The sequence below is a fragment of the Genypterus blacodes genome, unplaced genomic scaffold (assembly GCF_046128005.1).
Source record: "Genypterus blacodes isolate CSIRO-AG114 ecotype Tasmania unplaced genomic scaffold, CSIRO-AGI_Gbla_v1 ptg000327l_1, whole genome shotgun sequence".
Lineage (NCBI taxonomy): Eukaryota > Metazoa > Chordata > Actinopteri > Ophidiiformes > Ophidiidae > Genypterus > Genypterus blacodes.
The window spans coordinates 50,699-71,818 of NW_027467113.1; the positions used below are offsets into that span (position 1 = coordinate 50,699).

A 21,120-nucleotide genomic window follows, 5' to 3' on the forward strand; every position below is an offset into this window, starting at 1 on the left:
TCTGCAGCAGAGCCGCGCAGAAACAGCAGGTTAGTCTCTCCTTTACATGTGACGTCACGTGAAGTTTATGTGAAATCAGCTGATATTATTCTCCTGTCAGTCTGATGAACTCAATGATGGTTCAGTGTCTCTGCTTGTTAACTTTTACTCGGTCACATCACGTGATCGACTCCCGTTACGCGCGTGCGAGTCAGGAGGATGTTGATGTTGATGAGTTGCGTGTTTTTGTCATTTTCAGCAAGAGGAAGCCAAGAAATCATAATTATCATAATTCGTGTTACAAAACGACAGAAAAGCACGTTTTTGTCAGTCAATATTTAGATTTGTTCTACGAAACGCCTTTCTTCTTCACTAGGAGTTGAAATCTTGTGTTGATACTTTGTGTGTTTCCTAATAGAGCCCCCACAGGTGTTGGTGTGTGTGCAGGAGGCTCCCACTGAGCAGCAGGGGAGCGCAGAGCCCAAAACAAATAAAGAAGACCAGACAGAACTCAGGACCAGGCAGGAAGGAGCTTGGCTTCAATGGCAGGAGGAGGAGGAAGAGGAGGAGGAGGAGGAGGAGGTGGTGGTCAAGTTCTCACCAAGTCCAGTGCCTGTGAAGAGTGAAACCACTGAAATCATGCTGATACCACAAATCAGCTCTCCAACCCACTGGATCAAAACAGAACCTGAAAGGCTCAGCCAGGAGGAATCAGCGTCAGCCTTCAGCCTGAGTGATGACAGCGTCCTGCAGGCCACACATGCTGTCCACTTCCTCTCTTACCTTACATCACATGGCCGCTCATCCAGAGAAGGAAGTCTTCAACTGTCCGGTTTGTGGGAAACAATTTGATAAGAGGGCTCTGAAGGTCCACATGGAGACCCACACAGGAGAGAAACTCTTCAGCTGCTCCACCTGTGAGGAAACATTTGTTTTTGTTTACTCTCCGCAGACACTTGATGATTCACACAGGAGAGATGCTGTTTAAGTGCTCCGTCTACGGCAGAGGGTTCGCTTTGAAAAGTGTCCTGGTCACACACCTCAGGCTGCACACAGGGAGAAACCCTACAGCTGCCTGAACTCTGGCAACTGATGAGTCGGCAAGTTAAGAGTGATACACACAGGTGAAGTTAGATTGTCCTTATGTAGAATATATAAGGATGTTTGTCATGCACTTAAGCTCAAATATGATATGAAGAGGCGAGTGCTCACATCTACCAGATCATTATTGTTTTGGATTATTATTTAGTTGTTTACATTTCTATTTGTATATGAAATAGTTCCAAAGTTGTATGGTTTTTAATCTTGTAAGAAGAAGATGTTTTGCTGCTAACTAGATCCCCCAACATGTAGCGTCCATCCATCTTACGGCGACAGGATCTCTGATTATGTTCATGGTGGAGAAAGCTGCCTCGCTGTTGAATGTGGAGCCAAACATGTTCAAGGCTGTACAGGGCTCCTTTCCGCAGACCTGAAAGCTGTCTCAGAGACCATTTGGAGCCAGAAGGTGGAAGGGTCCAGTCCTTACAAACTGTTCTTTCAGGGCCACATCTGTTTGGAGAGGCCCAGCATTTACCCATTTAAAGTGCTGTGTGTCTTCCTTTGAGAACCCTTTAAATTCTATTTAAATACATATAGTTATATTGTACAAGAAACACTACCCCGATCCTCCCTCTTAGGACATCACCTACTCTGTCCTAGCTCTTCTGATGCTCTTGTTTTCTAATCTTTCATTTCTAATCTGTCCTTTTTTTTTCTCATTCATCATAGTACCTAACTTATTGCACTTCTACTCTAGCTCTAGTTTTGCTCTTAGCTGTTGGTTTAGGAAGGAAATGCGCTTACGATTTCTTGTGACCGGAAGTTCTTTTATCTACCTTTGTTGAACACACTTATTGTAAGTCGCTTTGGATAAAAGCGTCTGCTAAATGATCGTAATGTAATGTAATGTAATGTACACACTCCACTCTCCATCTTACATTGATAAGCTCTTTGTTTTTATTCTATATAGTACTGTTAAATCACTGATTTATTTTTCTCTTAATATTAATATTTATTTCTCGTTCCCTAATCTGCTAAACCACGACTGTAAAGACTACAAAAGCTGCGGTGGTTAAAATAGGAGCGCCCGCATGTTGGTGACCTTTGTTATACAGTATATCCACTATAGGTACATTAGAATGACCCAGTACATTAGAATGACCCAGTACATTAGAATGACCCAGTACATTAGAATGACCCAGTTAAGCTTGAGTTCCAGTCTGGTGTCTCTGTGCTTTGCTGTAGTGGCTCCATGACCCTTTGGCTTACTTGCTGGTTCCTTTAATGTACAACTCTAAAGTACACAACCGAACCCTGGTGCACGGGCTGGTTTCCTCTCCTAGTCTGGACATGTGGCCACCGAGTTCACTGCTGCCTTCCACATGTAGGATCCACACATGCAGACGGGTCACGGACCTGTATTGTTGTTTACTTTGTACATCCACATTAATCAGCGTTTTTTATGTTAATGCTGAGTCAGATGACAAGTGGCATTTAGAACTAATGGAACTTTAAAACAACAAATAGCCCCTCAGCATCTTGTGTCAGTATCAGTTCTAGCACCGCTCATTTATAGATATTGTGATCTCATTTAAATTCAATTAAGTAGCGAATAGGGTCATTTGAAAGCCATGTATGTATTTAAATTGTGTAAGCCTGCTCAGTATTGATCTTTGCCAAACATTCAGCGCTGACAGTTTGAACTTTGAGACGACCTCACACTGGAGCTGTATCTCTGTACCTCAGTGCTGGGCTGGTTTGAGGAGGGACTGAGGGGAGAGACTTTATAAACTTCCTGTCAGACGTCTGACTGTTTATTAGTCAGGCTGGAAAGGATCGACGAAGACTGAAGACGAAGGAGAGTTAACTTTGCCCAAGATGGGTAACAACCAGCTGCTTCTGCTGCTGCTCCTGAGCAGCTACACTTTGGCTGGTAAGTCTCTCTGCTTATCGCTTCACCACAGGACTGATGGGAGATCATGTGTTCAAAACCCTAGGAGTTCTTTAGCGCTTCTAACAAATCACCCTGAGGTAGTTTGTCTATATTATTAAGTGTATATGACTTCATTAGGTTCATTAATATTTTTGTCTGATTGATCTGATTTACTTTAATAATAATATCTGTATAATGAAGATCAGCATTCAATGTAACCAACAGAAGACAATTAACAGTGAATCTAAGATTATATTTTTGTTTAGTTAGTGTGACTCACCAAAATTATTTCATATTTTAAGATTTCGTATAGCTATCATAAGTTTATGTTCTGATCCTTTACTTCCTAACTCTTTTCTCTGTGTTACAGAGCAACCAAGCGACAATAATGAACAAGCGGCGTGTTCATGTAAGTTGTGTTGTTTTGTCTGTTATCTATACGTCCTGATTACATCCAACATTCTGCATCTACAAATCCTGTGCAGCTAATGTGCTAAACCAACAACAAATCTCCAAATTGAAGCAATCAAAATAGTGTGTGTGTGTGTGTGTGCGTGTGTGCATGCGTGTGCACGTGCCTGCTGTGTGCTGGTGGGCGGTGTGTTGTTGCAAGCACACATTGACCTGAGCGCAGATCGATGGCTGCTCAGCTAAACTAACAGCCTCATGACCTGCGTCCTGCAGATAGCAGCCGCTGATAAACTTTTGTTCTGTGGTGTTTATGATTCAACACAATGGCTGTGGTGCTTTGAATTGATTCAGCTACTGTTTGGAGCAAAGTCCTCAGTTAACTGATGATATGGAACATGGCTGATGAAGATGCACCTGTGGAGACGACCTCAGCTTCAATGATTACATCAGAGACTAAGACCAGATAGAAAACAACAATCTTACCGTTTCTCTATCTATGTGATGCCATTCTCTACATGCAGTGGCGTCCAGATTCAAGGCCTTTAAGAAATATACCTACCAGTACAGCACAGAGAGCACCAACGGGGTGGATGGATCTTCCAGGCACAGGAGCGGCCATAAAGTCACCTGTCAGGTACAGTATGTCACTGACATCCTGTCCTACTTACTTTGCGCCCTGGATCCAGACTCTTATCTGATCTCTTTGCCTTCCTCTCTGTCCTCTGTTGACTCCGCCTCTTTAGGTTGAGATCGAAGTCCCCCAAACATGTAGTTTCATCCTGAACACAAAGGACTGCAATGCCTTTGAGGTGACCGACACGGATCCAGAGGGCGAACCGGTGTTCACTCCGGCCGACAGCTCTGAGGCCTTCCAGGCTGCCATGGCCAAGTTAGTGCTCATCTTCATCATGTCATACACATACAGTTTATATTTACATAAAGAGTAACAGTAGGAGTAACAGCAGTTTAGAAGGAGTAATGGGTTTTCATCGGCATAGATAGAAGGTGAAAAGAAAGTAAAGGCTTTAAAAATTCAGTTTGAAGCTTTTAAGAGCAGATCTAATAATCAGATCTTGAAAACATGGTTGAGGACACACAGAGTTCCAGGGTTTCAGTGCAGTGTGAATCTAAATGTCCATGCAGAGTCAAAAGTCTGTGTTTGTTTATTGTGACATGTCCCTGAGTGCTGTGTGTGTGTGTGTGTGTGTGTGTGTGTGTGTGTGTGTGTGTGTGTGCGTGTGTGCGTGTGTGCGTGTGTGCGTGTGTGCGTGTGTGTGTGTGTGTGTGTGTGTGTGTGTGTGTGTGTGTGTGTGTGTGTGTGTGTGTGTGTGTGTGTGTGTTCCTCATCCAGGAATCTTCTGAAGTTCAACGTAGACAACAACGTCTGGCTGTTCCCCGAGGAGGACGAGCCGCTCAACATCCTCAACATTAAGAGAGGAATCATCTCCGGCCTCTTGGTGCCGGAGGCTGAGGACCAAGAGCTCATCTACACGGTTCGAATATTTCCCAGAATTCATCAGCAAAACCCAAGCAGCCACAGACGGAGTCGACTTGAAGGAGAGGACGGCTGATACTAATCCTCCCGTTTACCTCTTGTTCTTCAGAGCACAGTGCACGGTGTGTGTGCCGTGTACTTCCAGGTGAACGCCAGGAGGGACATCGCCACCGATGTGACCCTGAACAGAGATCTGTCCATGTGTGACTATTATGGCAGACACCAACTGACCCACAGCCCCCTGGCGCTGCTGCAAAACCTGGTGAGACGTTTGCATCAAGTGTTCAAGTCGCTACTGAGTGAAAACAGCAGAGTTTGACCATATGTGAACGTATCTGTAAGTTGATTTACCTATGCTGAGCTACACAGTGCATTTGTTTTTCCAGAATTTCAACTCGTCTACGTCCTTCAGAAGCACTCAAGCCTGTAACTACCAATTTGACAACAAGAGAAAGCATGTGACCGCAGCCGAGTGCACGGAAAACCACGTCTACGCGCCTCTCTCCGGGTAAGACGGCATCTCTCTGCATCTGTGTATGTGTGTGTGTGTGTGTGTGATATGGCCTTTTGCCTCAGCTTCTGATTTGCCCTGTAGGGACAATGGAATATCATCAGTAGTGAAGCAGTGGTTCGTTTTTCAAGATTTCACGCGGACCAGCAACAGATTGTTTGGTGAGTGATCATTTATGTGTTTTCTTGTGTATTCAGCTTAGAAAGTGCTTCCGCTGTGTGTGATGTCTTATTTCTATGTAACTGTGTGTTGTCGCAGAGGTCAATCCAAGCCGTGTAAAAACACTTCGCTTTGAAGATCTTGATGATAAAGCTGCGGTCCAGACGAAGGAGGCCGTTCTGCGCGTCCTGCAGGACCTTGTGGGTTTGGCGGACACAGATGGAGGCCAGAGTAGGACGAGTCTCTTCTACAAGTTGGTGTCCAGCATACGTAGTCTGAAGAGAGAGACTTTGAGCCAGATGGTCCCAGAGATGCTGGACACATCCGGCTTGCTCACCTGGCAGGCTCTGCTCCAGTGCGGAACCCCGGAATGCTCCAGTGCCGTCCTCCAGGCCATCAGAACGATAGACGGGCTGTCACTGGAGGTGGACGCCCTGGTCTATGGCCTGAGTCGGCAGGATGACCCAGATGAGCACCGCGTCCGAGATATGCTGAGCATGGCCCAGTACAGACAGAGCAAAGCCATCATGTACGCTCTGGCCAACACAGTCAAAAAGTAAGTAAGCTAAGTATCTTCATAGATCATCTGACATATTTGTCCATCTGTGTACCTGCTGCATGTGGCCACTAGAGGGAAACACTCAACCATAACTCCTTTTATCACAACATCTCCCTAGATTCTATACAGGAGAGGTGACGCCAGCGGTGGCAGATGTGGCAAACTTCATGGAGACGCTGTTACAGGACTGCTCAGAGGACACAGAGATGTCCTTTCTTGCACTGAAGGTATACCAACAATTCAAGAATTCATATATCAGTATTGAAAACTATTAGATGGCCTTGCATCTTTAATACAACTTACTACAAAATGGAATTGATAGCGTTGAACTGAACCAAACAAAGCATCCTAGACCTGTGCCGTTCAACAACAGATTATCCCTCTGCCATTAAATTTGGTAGTGCATCAGTACAACACCAGTTGTGACTTGACTTGGTCTTTACTTGTGACTCTAGTTGTCAGATACATGTTGTGGATCATGCATCATAAATCTGATCCAACGTTAATACCGTCGTAAATGAGAACCTCAAAGTGGAATCTAAATGCTGTGCTTGAGTAATGGAGTTACTTTTGGACAGGGAGTTCAACGTCACGTGTGTTTCTCCATATGAACTCATCTTCCTGACCTCTAGGTTGTGGCCGTCATGGGTCAGGCCATGCAAGCTGCCGGACGTGACCTGATCTCATCTCTCTCACGCTGCGCTAGGAGGACCGATGTTCCTCTGTCAAACCAAAAGGCCGCCATTCAGGCCTTCAGGCTGATGGAAGTGACAGATGAGGTACAAGCACGTTTGCTGTAAATATCAAAAGTATACAATCATGTAAATAGCAGCCTCCACTTGCTCACATCCTCTCGCTTCAATAGGTAGGAAAGATGCTCGTGGAGGTTTATGGAGATGATCAGAGCAATGTTGAGAAACGTATCGCCGCCTACCTCATTCTGATGAAGAACCCAGACCCAATGCTGCTGGCCGACATCGTGAGGTCTTTGAAGATGGTGAGAGAGCCGCAGCTCAGCAGTTTCGTTGTCTCCCATTTGATGAACCTCAGATTCAACGATCCACAAACAGAACTGTGAGTACTAAGAGACTGAGACACTGTCCCTCAGCCCCAACCGCCAACCTGGGAGGGATCTGTGTGTGTGTGTGTGTGTGTGTGTGTGTGTGTGTGTGTGTGTGTGTGTGTGTGTGTGTGTGTGTGTGTGTGTGTGTGTGTGTTTGTGTGCTTTGCATCATCACACTCTTCCTCTTCTTGCACGCAGGGAGGACATTGTTATGGCCCTGACAGACCAACTGGATCCTGCAAATTTTATCCCTGAGAACTCTATTGGCATGTCACAGAACCACAAGATAGACACTGAGTTTGCTTCAGTCCAGTTAAACGTCGTCTTTGACTCCATGGACACTTTACCTAAGGAGGTGATGCTGGAGACCACTCTGAAAGCTTTGGGCTACGACGACAACGCCTTTGAGGTACCGTATGTTCTAAATTATATTTGTGGTGAAGACAAAATGAGCGAATGAGTGAAACATTTCACATACTCCAAACTTCCCCCTCTAAGATCGGCATTGAGGGATCAGGATTTGAACCGACGATCGATGCTCTCTTTGGAGAGAAGGGATTCTTCCCCGACGCTGTCTCCAGAGTCCTGTACTGGGCAGGCAACAATGCCCCAGAGACCCTCAAACAGGTTTTGGACAGACTTGCGCCCGCCAGCGGCAGAATGAAAAGACAGGTGAACTGATTTGTGGGATTATACACAGTTAAGTGTGTTGTTATCAAACGTGCTACCAGCCTCATTGCATATGCAGGTTCTGCAGCTAATACTTTCCCTGCAAACGTCTCTCTAGATCCCACAGGATCTTGTCAAAGACATCACAGACTTCATGAACCGGCTCGTGGATGAGATACGCTCCTCGCCAGTCCCTGAGGCCACCGCCTACCTCAGACTCCTTGGAGAAGAGATCGGATACATCAAGACGAGTGAAATGAAACAAATGGCTGAGACTCTGTTTATGTACTATCAATTCTTCTTCAGGATTCTACCGGTCCAGGTCAGCTCTTTGGTTTCCTGTCATTGTTGTCTGAGAATTTGTCATGTGAAAGAATCCAAGCTGTCCTTTACCTTTAGCGTCTCTCGTAAACCCAAAGAAATATGAGTGGAAATATACTCAGTTAAATATATATTATATATATTCTTAAATAAATAAATGTCCTTTACTCAAAATCTTTAGGGAATCAAAGAAAATCCGAGTTAGAAAAAGGAAAGAAAGAATAGGAAAGGGGGAACAAAAAAGGAAGGTTAAAGGGAGGAGGAAAAGACAGAAATGTTGAAGAATAACAGGAAGTCATGTGACCCTTGTAATGTCATAAAGGTCGAACCCTCTACAGCCACAAAAGCATGTCTACAGATCTTTTAGTTTTGTTGTTGTTGTTGTTTTTAAAAGCTCCTCATGATTAAAGTGAGATCCTCATCTAACTCGTTCATTTCTTCTCACAGGCCATTCGTGCATTGATATCCAGCACTGAAAATGACATCTTTGGCCACTACATCTTCATGGAGAGAAGCTTCTCCGTCCCCACTATCTCTGGCTTCCCTCTGAAGTTGCGGATGGCTTGCGTGTTCGCCGCTGGTGCGAGAGGAGGCGTCACTCTCTCTTCTAGCATGGCAAGATAGAGCAATGTCCCCGTATATGGATATGGATACAGTTTAGGTTATTTCCTCCTGCTGATGTATTCATCTCTTTGCAGAACCAGCTGTCTTTCATGCCTTCAGTTGGCCTGGAATGTATTACCACAATGGGTGTGGACCTTCCCGACGTCGTTGTAGCTGGAGTGGAGATTCATACTAATATGTACCACGAGAGTTCCATCAATGCTAAAGTCTCCATCAACAGCAATCAGATCAGATTGTCTATCCCGAATACCAAGTCCACTCAGTTGTTCAGCGTCAGGTAAGTGGCAGCTGCTTCAAATCACACAGAACTCCATCATTATGAGTGAAAACCATGTGATCACCCTTTGCATATTATCAAACCTAAGCTTTGCGTCAGTTCAATCACTTTAAATGTTCTGTCTTTTTCTGAAACATAGCAATAATCTGCTGTCAGTCTCCTCTGGCCGAGTAAAGATTGTGCCGTCTATGGTTGAGAATCGGACTGACTCAACTGAATGCCAGCCTCTAATCACTGGACTGGACTACTGCACCGTCACACGCTACTCTAACCCGTACCATCCCCTAACAGAACCAACCAAGTAAGAATTCCTGTGTTTGTGACATGTAGTTTGTGATTGGCAGATGTGTCCCTCACACTCGCGTGTCAGTGCTCAAAACAATACTTCTGTCTTCTACAAATCGTCCCGTCAAACAAGTTTACTGAAATCTGTTTGGTTTTTTTAGGTTTGCAGTTGAGCTGCAGCCCACAGGGGAAGTTCCAGAGTACACAGCCACTATTAGTTCTAAAACAGTGCGTGAGGGCAAAGATGGTCGTCGAAACAAAATAGAGACCCTGAAGCTAACCCTGAAGGCAGAAGGTAAGAGATTGAGCCATGAGAGAATCTTTGTACAACACATGGAGGGGAAATATGTGGTGGCAGGAAGTAGAAAATGAGACAGAGGGAATTGTGTAACAGTCCTTGTTGTGATCATCATTTGGGCCATATACTAAACAAAAGTAGCCATCTGTTCAATATCATTGTTTCAAATATGATGTTTATTGTACCAGTATGATGTTGAAACAAGTGCCTTTTCTTAATATTGTGTTTAATGGGGCTACCACAGTACATTTATAATGGCTCATCTCTGCCCTCACTAGGTGTTGATTCAACAGAGGCCACAGCATCTCTGACATACAACCGCAATAAGAACACTGTCACCACTGAGGTTGTCATTCCTGACTATGATGTGGAAGCCGGGATCAACCTGGCTGTAAGTGACACTAATACAAAAGGAAAGAAGATGCGAGGTATCACCATCGATGTCACCAACAAGAACATCCCACAGCTGACTTTGGTCGGACGTATGAGGTATTTTGAACTACAACTGGTTACTTAGTTGAGACAGAAACAGGCCTATAGTGAGGAGGAATTGACCACCATACCGCCTTTTAAACATGCATTTCCCTTTTGGTCGTAGATCACAAATGATGAAGGATGCCATGTTGCAAGTCCAGATGGCCGTCCCATCCTTGAACGCTGATGGTTCTGTTACAGCAACCCTGAAATTGGATGAGGGTGTTTTCTTGAATGTAGAGACAGCATTCAACCTTCCTGAGACAACGTCTGAACATAAAGCTTCCTTTAAATATGGTAACCATCGGCAATGTCATACTAAATGAGACAGAAGGAGGACATTCATTCATTCATTCATGCATTTGTTAATCTTGGGAATCTTTTATTTGTCTTTGCAGATGACAACAAGATGGAACTGGAACTGAATTCAGACCTGAATTCAGAGGTTATGAAACTGATGCCAGACACAGAGAACTACTACAGACAGCTGCAGCAGCTCCTTGACGACATGCTCGACCAGAAGGTTGCAAAGACTGATATGAAACTGCGCCACATAGTCACCAAAGGAATTGAGGTAATGCCACGACATCTATCACTGTATGTCTGCAGGATGGCATTGATATAGACGAGATCGGATTTATCTTTGTGTCACCCAACAGGCAGGTAATATTTGGCTGGACAAATTGGCGGCAGGCGTCCCGTATTTTGCAAACCCACGAGAAAAAAGGAGCATCGCAGATCTGACCTTGCCAGCACTACCTGAGAAATTGTTCCTGCAATCGTAAGTGTGTTAGCTTTAAAGCTGAATTGATGACTTAATGAGCACACTGTACCATAAGATTTGAACTACTCCTCTGTCCTTATTTCTATGACAGTTTGTACAGACATTTTCAGAATCAAAGTCCAAATGTTGAGAGAACATTTATTATGTATCTTCTTCCCTTTACAGTGACACCTTGTTCCGATACCAGTTCAACAAGGATAAGGTGGTTATCTCACTACCTCTACCACTAGGAGGCCAAACATCTAAAGACCTGGACTTCCCTTCCACTGTGTCTACCCCTTCAATCGACTTACCAGAGATTGGACTTAACGTTCCTGCCGCTAATTATCGTTTACCGTCATTCACTATACCTCGGTCGTTGGAGTTCATGGTGCCTCTTCTTGGTCTATTTGAAGCATCCACCAAGATCAACAGCAACTTTTACAGCTGGGAGGGCTCTGTCTCTGGGGGTAACAACACCATCGATGTCCCCAGTTACATCGCACAGTACAAGGCCATGGCCCAATCACCTTTCAACCTACTTTCATACAAACTTGAAGGTAAATTCCCTTTATACACCACATTCTATTATTGTTGAAGAATTTACTCTTGGTACAGTTGACTAAAATTGTGCACTGTTGTGCTATAAGCATTATTGACAATGGTATCATTTCTTTCTGGTTAAGGAGCTGGGATGATATCAGGACCAGCTGATGATAATATGAAGTATCTGGCAAATGGCTCTTTCAGTCATAGCTTCATTGAGACAAGCTTCAGCGCTGTAGATACCGTGTCTGTGACCAGTGATATCCAAGCAAGGGCCAACTACAAGTTTGAAGCCTTGAGTCCACTAGGCCTGCATACCTCTGTCTATTACTCTGGACAGGCATCTTCTCCTCAAGACTCAGAAGACGTCAGTGGGGATGGCAACTTGGATGCAACAATCAAAATAGGTCCAGTGTACACTAACACCTCCTACAGCCACAGCTATACTGTGCGCCCTCAAGCTAGACAAGGAAAAGGAAAATCCGACTTCCGAGTCACCTCTCCATTTCTCCAGCTTCATAACGTCATCGATGGAGTCTATGCAGACTCAGAGTTAGACATTGTGTCCAAAACAAATCTTTTCGGTGATATCCTCAAGCATTCGGCAGAGTTCAAGTATAAAGATGCACAGGTGACCATGAAGTGCAGTACTGTTGCCAGAGCTGTGGATAAAACACTGAATAACAAAGTTGAGCTTGGTTTGTCAAAGCAAATGGCTTTACTCAGAATTGAGTCACAGGCAGATGATGACACAAACAGGGCATATTCGCTTATAACAGGATCCCTGGATTCAAATGGGCTTGAGATAAACTCTGAAGGATCCCTCATCTTTGACGCAGGACGTGGATTACACAAAGCTTCAGTTATGTTAGACAGAAACGGACTGACCACAAGTGGAGTTAACAGCATTCAGTGTAGCCCTGTGACATTAGAAAATATCTTTAATGGTGCTATAAACTATAATGGAGCGGTCCTGTCCTCCGAGTCCAAAGCAATGGCTGAGGAAAGCAAGGGAGAGCTCAACTTCAATGGAAAGATTACTGGCACAGAAGCATCTTTGCATGGTGACCTCAAAGGTCACATTCATGATGCATCAACAAGAAACAACATGGATCTTGTTCTGAACCGTAAGTCTCTGACCTTCTCAAGCAATACATTGGGGACCCTAAAGGAGATGAAAACTGAGAATAACCACAAGCTTACACTCAGTCTGTGGTCACTAGCTCTCCAGACCAAGACCAGCAACTTTATATGCAACGATGTTTACTACAAACAAAACACCATGGTTGATATGAAACCATTTGTGGTGTCATTTCATACAACAAATGACCTCAAGATGTATGATGCCAGTTTGGGCAATGAAGGCCACATGAAGCTTGAACCCATGAAGATTAGCCTGAGTGGAGGTATTAAGGGAGCCTATGGAGAAGAACAGACTGTTATGCATAAGTATGAGTTCCACTATGATGACATGGCTGGCACTTTGAAATCCTCCACCTCTGGAAACTTAATGGGTGCACAACTGAGTCACGACTGTGAACTGGAGTTTGCTGGATTGGCCGCAAAGTCAATCTGTGAAGCACAAATCAATTCTGAACTTCTACGTTTTGGCAGCAACATACGCACAGTAGCTCTGCCCTTCCGCCTCACAATTGATGCCCTTGTCAACAGTGATGGGAAAATGAATCTATATGGAGAACACACTGGGCAGCTGTACAGTAAATTGCTGGTTACAGCAGAGCCCCTCGCTCTTGCGTATTCACATGACAGCAGGGTGTCAACGGCGCACATGCTTCCAAGTGGGGAGTTAGCCACTCAAATAGAAAACGTGCTAAATGGCCTCGTGACACCAAATGAACAATCACTGTCTTGGAAAACAAAATCCAAGCTGAATGAGCTCGGTTACCACCAGGACATGTCCGCTTACAATAATCCTGAAAAAATTGGGATTGAGTTTTCAGGAGTAGTGTTAACAGACCATTTCAGCGGAACACAACCAGGTGTTTCCAAAAGATCAGCGCCAGAAAGTGAAGAATTCAGTGTGTCTGGGTTCCTCAAGTATGACAAGAACAGTGACTGTCATATCATTCAAATACCATTCATAGAGAGCATTCCTGCTGCTTTTGAACAGCTCAAGACTACGGTTCTAAACTCCTTAGAATCACTGCAACGGTTCATCAATGATCTGGATCTTAATAGAGTTATTGCTGAATTCAGAACCAAATTGGATCAGCTACCATCACAAGTGATTGACTTCATGAGAGACATGGACCTACAGGCCAAGGTGGATAACATCAAGGAAAAACTTGCCTATATGACAGATGAGTTCTCTTTCACAATGGATGACTTGGAAAAGTCCATGAATAAATTGCGGAACAACATTCAACATACGGTGACGGATGTTGCAATCAAAATTAAGAACTTCATTCTTACAATTAGAGATTATTTCAGGACAGGACAGTTCACAGACATGGCAACAAATTTGCTTTCACAAATTGGAAATGACCTCAAGGCCCTTGATGAAAAGTATGAAGTCAAACACTCACTCGTCAGAACGATCAACGCCATTGAAGACATCATCGGCCAGATTGATTTACAGAAGCTCACAGAAAGCAGCGCTGCATGGCTCAGAGACCTGGATTCTAATTATGGAATCTTGGAAAAAATCAAAGAAAAAATCTCTGAATTGAAACGAGCCATGGAGACGTTTGATATCAAAGAATTCTGCCAAGATGTAAAGGATTACATTGTTTCGACTGATATGGCTGCGCTTGTTGAGCAGCTATCGTATAGAATACCTGCCTCTGAGATAGCAGGAGTGATTGAATCTATGAATGAGGTTGTTGTTAACTGGATTGAAGAATATGAAATAACCAACAAGCTCAACGCAGTGTACTTCTACATTAGGGATCTACTCGTGAAATATGAGCTTGATGTCAAATTTAAAGAATTACTAGATCAGGCAGTGGTGCTCATCAAGGAATTCAAAATTGAAGATACTGTGCAGTCAGTGGCTGATGCCTTGAAAACTATCAACTTGGAATATGTTTACGATAGAATTATACAACTTCTGCAGACTGTAACCAGTCGGCTGCAAGCAATAGACTTTACGAGCTTTGACGAGCTTAATAAAAGCATTTCCTCAACACTTAAGTCAATAAGGAGCTTTGACTACGATGCCTTTGTTGATGAGAGCAACCAGAAAATTGTTGAACTAACAAATTACATTAATGAGCAGATTAAAACATATGAGATTGTGCAGAAATCGGAGGCCCTCAGGGAATTTTTCAGGGAGTTACAGAATTCCATTATCACATATTTGGAGGAATTAAAAAACACAAAGGTGGCTGAGGTTATAAAGAAACTGCATAATGTGATGGACACTACGGTTTATAATGACGTCAAGATGAAACTGCAGGAAATCCTTGAAGACATGAGACACCGGATCCTTTACATGGATATCAGAGATGAAATGAACATTCACCTTCAAAGAGCAAGTGAATCCTACACCAATGTGATGGCCTACATTTCTTTCCAAGTCAACCGACTGATAGAGGGGATCAGCAGACTGGTGAAGGACCAGGAGATCACTGACAAGATACAGGCGGTTGTAGATGACATTTTGGATGCACTGAAAATAGCTGAGATAGAAGTTCCTGCTTTTCTGCTGCCGCTCACAGATCTTATGGTCCCAGCATTTACAATCAACCTAAACAAACTGCAAGAGATCAGCATCCCAGCTCAAATTTCAGTCCCCAAATTCACCATCCTTAACTACTACACGATCCCTGCTTTTACAATAGACTTTGAGGAGATCAAAGCAAAGGTAATTGCAATCATAGACCAGCTCAGAGAGTTGCAGATCCAAATGCCAGATCCGGAGGACATATTTGGGGATCTAAAAGTTCTATATCTATTTGAACTACCAGACCTCACCTTTCCTGAGATAAAGCTTTCAGAAATCAGATTTCCAGTTATCGAGATCCCCAAGTTAGAACTTCAGCACTTTGAAATCACGGTGCTTCCTATTCCTGAGATCAGAATGCCAGAGATTCACAGTGATGTGTGTATTACACTTTTTGGCAAACTCTACGGAGAGTTTAAGGTGAGCTCCCCTCATCACAATTTCCTAACCACAGGGAAGATTGAGAACTCTACTGCCACGGCCAAACACCCACATTTTTCTGCTATTGTGACGTCTACAGCCCAATCAACCATTGAGCTCCTTGAATACACCCTTGAAGCCACGGCGCAACTGGAGGCTCCAAAAATGAAGAAGTTGTTGTTCACAGAGAATGTATTAGCTATACACACAGCTTTCTCCATTCATCATGAAGGATCATTGACTCTGACTGGCTCCTCTGCTGAGGCTTCTGCCAAGACCGAAGCCAAGGCCACAACACAGATGTACACAGCAGATTTGGTCAACAACATGGAATTTTCACTGAAGAGTGGAATCTCTGCAGAGGTGCAAACTGCCTACAGCCACATGTTGAACATCCCAGCGGCTGAACTTTCTAGTGAAACAATCCTGTCACAGAACGTAGTCGCCAAAATGGAACCAGGAACAATTACTGTCACCACTGGCAGTACTGGAAATGGAAAGTGGTCCATTCGCGATTACTCAGATGAAGGAATACATAAAAGTAATCTAGCATTGAGCATCAGTTATAGCACTGCTAAGTTAACGTTTGTAGGAGAAACACTCACTAATACCTTGACAATGAGGCAAATGCTGACTGCCGAGTCAGTGGCCTTAAGCCATGTCACTGTTGAAGCAAGAGCTGAGACTGATGGTGTGTTTATCAAGAGGAGTGTCATGGTTTTGAATGGAAAGGCAGATGTTGGAGACTTGAGGATTGCACTGACAGCTCATCATGATGCCGAACTCACTGAGAGCCTGAGTGGATCCATGTCCAACTCTCTGGAATTCATGGCTCATCCATTTGAGATTGTGCTGGATGCTAAGAATAAGTTGAACTCGAAGATGATCTTCCCTATTAAACTCACCGGCAAGGTGGACCTCCAGCATGATCTAGGTGTTATTCTAAACTCAGAGAATCAGCGCGCCTCTTGGTTCACTTTGGCAAGATTCAATCAGTACAAGTACAATCACAATTTGATTTTGGACAATAATGAAAGAGACATGTTGTTTCATTTGTCGGCTAACGGAGAGGCTAATTTGGACTTTTTGACTGTTCCTCTCACAGTCCCAGAATTGAGGATGCCTTACCTAGACATGTCAACCCCGGAGATCAATAGATTCTCTTTGTGGGAAGACACTGGGTTGAAAACCTTGCTTGCCACCCCCCAACAGTCATTTGATGTGAACCTGAAGCTCCAATACCATAAGAGCCCTGATGTACACAGCTTTGAATTAGACCTTGCACCGATCTACAATACCATCCTTGACAATACTAACATGATCCATGCTCAATTTGAACAATCCAGAGACAAGATAGTTGCATCTCTGAAGGATTCATACAACGAAGCAAAGTCACAGTATGTGAAACACAAGATTGACACTTCGAGTCAGCCTCCAAGGTTTTTCACTGTCCCTGGATACAAAATACCAATCCTCGATATTGAGGTTTCTGCTTTCAGGGCTGAGTTGCCAGCGTTCAGCTACATTGTTCCAAAGGAGGTTAGTACACCTGGCTTCAAAATCCCAGCACTGGGTTTCACTGTGCCATCCTATACCCTTGTGCTGCCATCTTTGGAGTTACCAGTCATACATGTTCCAGATACTCTAAGTGAACTGAAGCTGCCCACTTTCACATTCCCCACTTATCAAGACAATATTGCGATCCCAGCAATGGGCAACATTACTTATGATTTCTCCTTCAAATCCACGGTGCTTACCCTGAATGTGAATGCTGGTCTTTACAAAGAGTCTGACATTGTTGGTCGTTTTGGAGCTTCTTCTGTGTCCGTCTTTGACATTTTGAATGGGAAACTTGACTCGACCACTAGTTTGACAAGTAGAAGAGGAGTAAAATTGGCAACTACTGTATCACTGATGCACCAGAATGTGGAAGCAAACCATGACTGTGCTGTCAGTCTCATCCAAGGGAGCGTGGAAGCTTCTGTAGCCAATACAGCCAAAATCACACTGCCCATCCTTATTTTGGAACTTAATCAGCAACTCACTGGAAACACCAAGTCAAAACCAGGTGTAGACTCAAAGATGAATCTGAAATACATGTTTAATATTCCACTGATTGAATCTGTAGGTGAGGGAGACGTTGACCTGAACCTGGCACTGGAGGTGCTCTCTTCCTATGTGTCACTGGGGACCACAGCCAAAGGAAAGTCTGACATGACTCTAATGTTATTTAAATTTGCTGGAGATCTAGTAAATGGTGCCACTGTCCAAATGCATGCCGAACGCCTTGATTCAACAGCCAGGACAGTTTTCAGCATGAACATTGACAAAAACACCAAACAAAAACGAGGCACAAACAATATCTTCCACTTTGACCTGATTGACAACTTTGCCCTTGAGGTTTCCCCGAGTCGAGTATTTGCAGAAGTTGATTACATAAGTCACAATAATGTCGATTTGCAGATTTTTAGGACAAATGGAAAGCATGTTGTTAAAGGAGAGCTGGATTACCTTTCTTCAGAAACCCTGAAGGCTACAGTGGATGTCGCTGCAAGTCAGCCGAGCAGTTTTGGCCGCGCCGAACTTCTGCACAACGTCAACATTGCAATGAGCTCAGAGAAACAGTCTTTCCTCTGGGGTGGGAAGGAACAGCTGGCTGAGATCATCCATGCCTGTGATGTTCTCTTGTCCAATGATGAAGCTGAGGTGCGAATGGAGTTGACTGAATCACTGGAAGGTCACCTGTCCTTCCTGAAGTCAGTAAAGATCCCTGTGTACCATAAGACCCTCTGGGATGTGCTCAAGTTTGATCAGGTTACGAATAAGAACGACTTGCAATTCTTGAACATCTCCTCCAGTGTTGTATACACAAAGACAAATGATGTCATGGAATTGGAATTACCATCCGAATTGTTTGAAACGGGTGTGACTTTGAGTCTTCCTGAGATAAGTATAGCAGTTCCGACTTTTGTGAGAGAAATCCAACGTTCCATATGGAATGCTGACATGGAGGATGAAAGCAGCGACGGCCCCGATGAAGTTGCAGATCAAATGTCAAACTTTGACATTCCAACCGTCATCTTTCCAGAGCAAGATATAGAACTTTCCTACTCTTTGCCTTCAAGTGTGTTCATCCCAGCTCTTGGTGCCCTCGCCACCACCCTAAAGGTTTCCTCACCAATCTATAAAGTGACTACAACTGCCAACCTGGAACGGAAGGATTCCAGCCTTGTAACTTCACTGAATTCTGTTTGTGATTCCACCATGGTCTTCTTAGCGTACGAGCTGGATGGTAAGACTGACATCAACTCTTCTTTTACAAATGTATCTTATTTACTGGTTATTATTTGTTACATGAGATGTGTGAGATGTGTTTTATGTTCCATATATCCCTTTAGCTAAAGCAACTCTTGGATTTGATAACGGGGCCGTCAGTCTTAATGGGAAGTGCAACTTGATTCACAGCGACATAACTGTGGACTGGCAACACGTCTTTGCACAAGACATCAGGTAAGTGTGTGTGTGTGCGTGTCTGTGTCTTCAAACACTGTCGAATTAAATTAGAGGTCTGATTTTACGCTTACAACACACAGACACACACACACCCTATCCACCTGAAATGTTGCCTCACTGAAATTATCCACATATGACTTTGATGATTCAAAAATGAATGCTGAATCTGTTATTGTTTCCTCAGGATGAAGCGTCAAACCTCTCAGGCTGATGCAGTGTAAGTTCTGTGCAGTCACATTACAGAGTTGAAAGTGTGTTGTCGTCCATCTTGTGACCATCTGTCCCTCTCTGTTGTAAAGGGCGTCTCGTCATACTCTGAATGTTGACATCACCAGTCCAACGTTTACTGATGCGAGCTTCCGCTTTGCTTCCCGCAAAGACGGCTTCACTGCCTCTGTGTCTTCTCTGTCATCGGGTTTCCTTGGGTTGCACATCCAGCGCAGGTCTCCATCACAGCTGTATGGAAAACTCTTCTGCCGTTATCTGGTGAGACACATTTCAAGTACTTTGCTTTCATATTGCCAGCAGCAGCAAACCTAGTCTGTACGGAAAAATGTTGGCAATCATCCGCTTTAATTTTTCTGTTGATCGCCTCTCACATCTTTTAGTCTGCACCTGAGAAGGACATGGATATGTTGACCTTCAAAGCCACTCTGAGAAACTCTGAGAAGTTCAGCATCCAGGCTGCGTGGAATTTGGATGGCATCCACCAAATGATTGAAGGGTCCAAAGACAGGACTCCTGCCGTCACTGAAGCTGTGCTCAACTTCATCAACAAGTATCACACTGCACACTTTGGCTTTGATCTGAACCGTGGTGGCATGAAGGTGAAGAACGTAGCTTCCAATACCATCGAGACAGCTTATCATGAGGTCCGTGCACTCTTCTACGCAGTGCAGAGGTCAGCCATACACCTGAGGGATCAAAGTAAAGACATGTACAGGAAGGCTACTGACAGAATAGCGTTCATGGACATAAAGGATGTAACAAAAGCGCTGACTTACAATGCCAGAAAGTTTCTGCGACACAGTGAAGACACAATTAACGTCTTGTTGGATACGATTCTGATGATCTTGAGTGAGATCAGCTTTACTCTGCCAGGATCTGAAGAGCGGCTAACTGGTCTGAAAATGTTACAGCAAGCTCGGCGGTCTGCGTCAGGAGTCATCCACAGAGCAATCCAATTGTTCTCCAACCTCATGGAGACCATTTACACAAACTTCAGGGAAATGGAGTTCACCATACCCGGAACTGATGTTGTGGTTAATGGAGAAAGGATAACGGAGAATTTAGAGTCTTCTCTATCATACATACCTGATCAGCTGTTATTGGAAGTGAAGCAGTGGTTTGGGGTGCTCCGCAGGGCAATACGTGACGCATTTCAGACCATTGCCGAAAAGGGAAGTGATCTCATCGCCAACCTAAAAGCTGAAAACCAGGAAGTTGCAGCTGAAATTGAAGGTTTCTATGCAGAGGTGAAACGGCAGATTTGGGATGTAAGAAATAATGTGGCTGAGTATAAGGACCTCACCAAGCAGGCGGTGCACGACGCTTATGACGCGGTGAATACGGAAGATGTAAATAACGGCATAAAGGAATTGATCGACATTGTGCAATCCCACTTTTACGGAGGACTGAATGAAAGCATAGACCTGCTGAGAAGAGCATCTAAGAGCACCCAGCCATATATAAAGATGAGCAATAAAAAGCTGGACATTGACGTTCCTTTACCCTTCTACTGGAAGTCCTTCAGTGAGTTGCCAACGCAGTCCAGGCAGTGACCCACAGTGTTTCCCTCATTGTGACTAACAGAGTTTATATGTCAAACATTATGTAGTGTTTATGTCAAATGAAATGTGTACAAGTGCTTGTGTCTGTATTCATTATACACCAATTGTTGTTCTTGAATTTGCTGATTTTTGAAATTAGTGTACTAACAAGGTTTTTCAATGTAAGTAAAGTAAGTGTTATGGTGTTAAATAAAACCACATTTGTACTGCAATGTCATTGTTTCATCTTTGACTTATAATAACAGATACATCCAGTAGAATCCTTCACACAGCCCATAGAATCGTTTGGTGCTTTAGAGAATGT

General features: G+C 43.9%; 1 protein-coding gene across 1 annotated transcript; it reads left to right on the forward strand.

Annotated features, from left to right (window-relative positions):
• The first annotated feature begins 2,790 nt into the window (after window positions 1-2,790).
• On the forward strand, window positions 2,791-21,028 carry apoba (apolipoprotein Ba). Its single transcript, XM_076137614.1, has 29 exons — window positions 2,791-2,953; window positions 3,324-3,362; window positions 3,886-3,998; window positions 4,108-4,253; window positions 4,716-4,857; window positions 4,969-5,121; window positions 5,246-5,367; window positions 5,455-5,531; window positions 5,629-6,085; window positions 6,207-6,315; window positions 6,721-6,867; window positions 6,954-7,162; window positions 7,350-7,560; window positions 7,650-7,823; window positions 7,939-8,142; window positions 8,589-8,756; window positions 8,840-9,042; window positions 9,182-9,343; window positions 9,489-9,622; window positions 9,904-10,114; window positions 10,224-10,396; window positions 10,498-10,673; window positions 10,759-10,880; window positions 11,049-11,422; window positions 11,549-18,805; window positions 18,912-19,023; window positions 19,211-19,243; window positions 19,326-19,512; window positions 19,635-21,028. The coding sequence occupies exons 1-29, from the start codon at window positions 2,899-2,901 to the stop codon at window positions 20,805-20,807; spliced, it is 12,843 nt and encodes a 4,280-aa protein (XP_075993729.1). The 5' UTR covers window positions 2,791-2,898; the 3' UTR covers window positions 20,808-21,028.
• The last annotated feature ends 92 nt before the right edge of the window (window positions 21,029-21,120 follow it).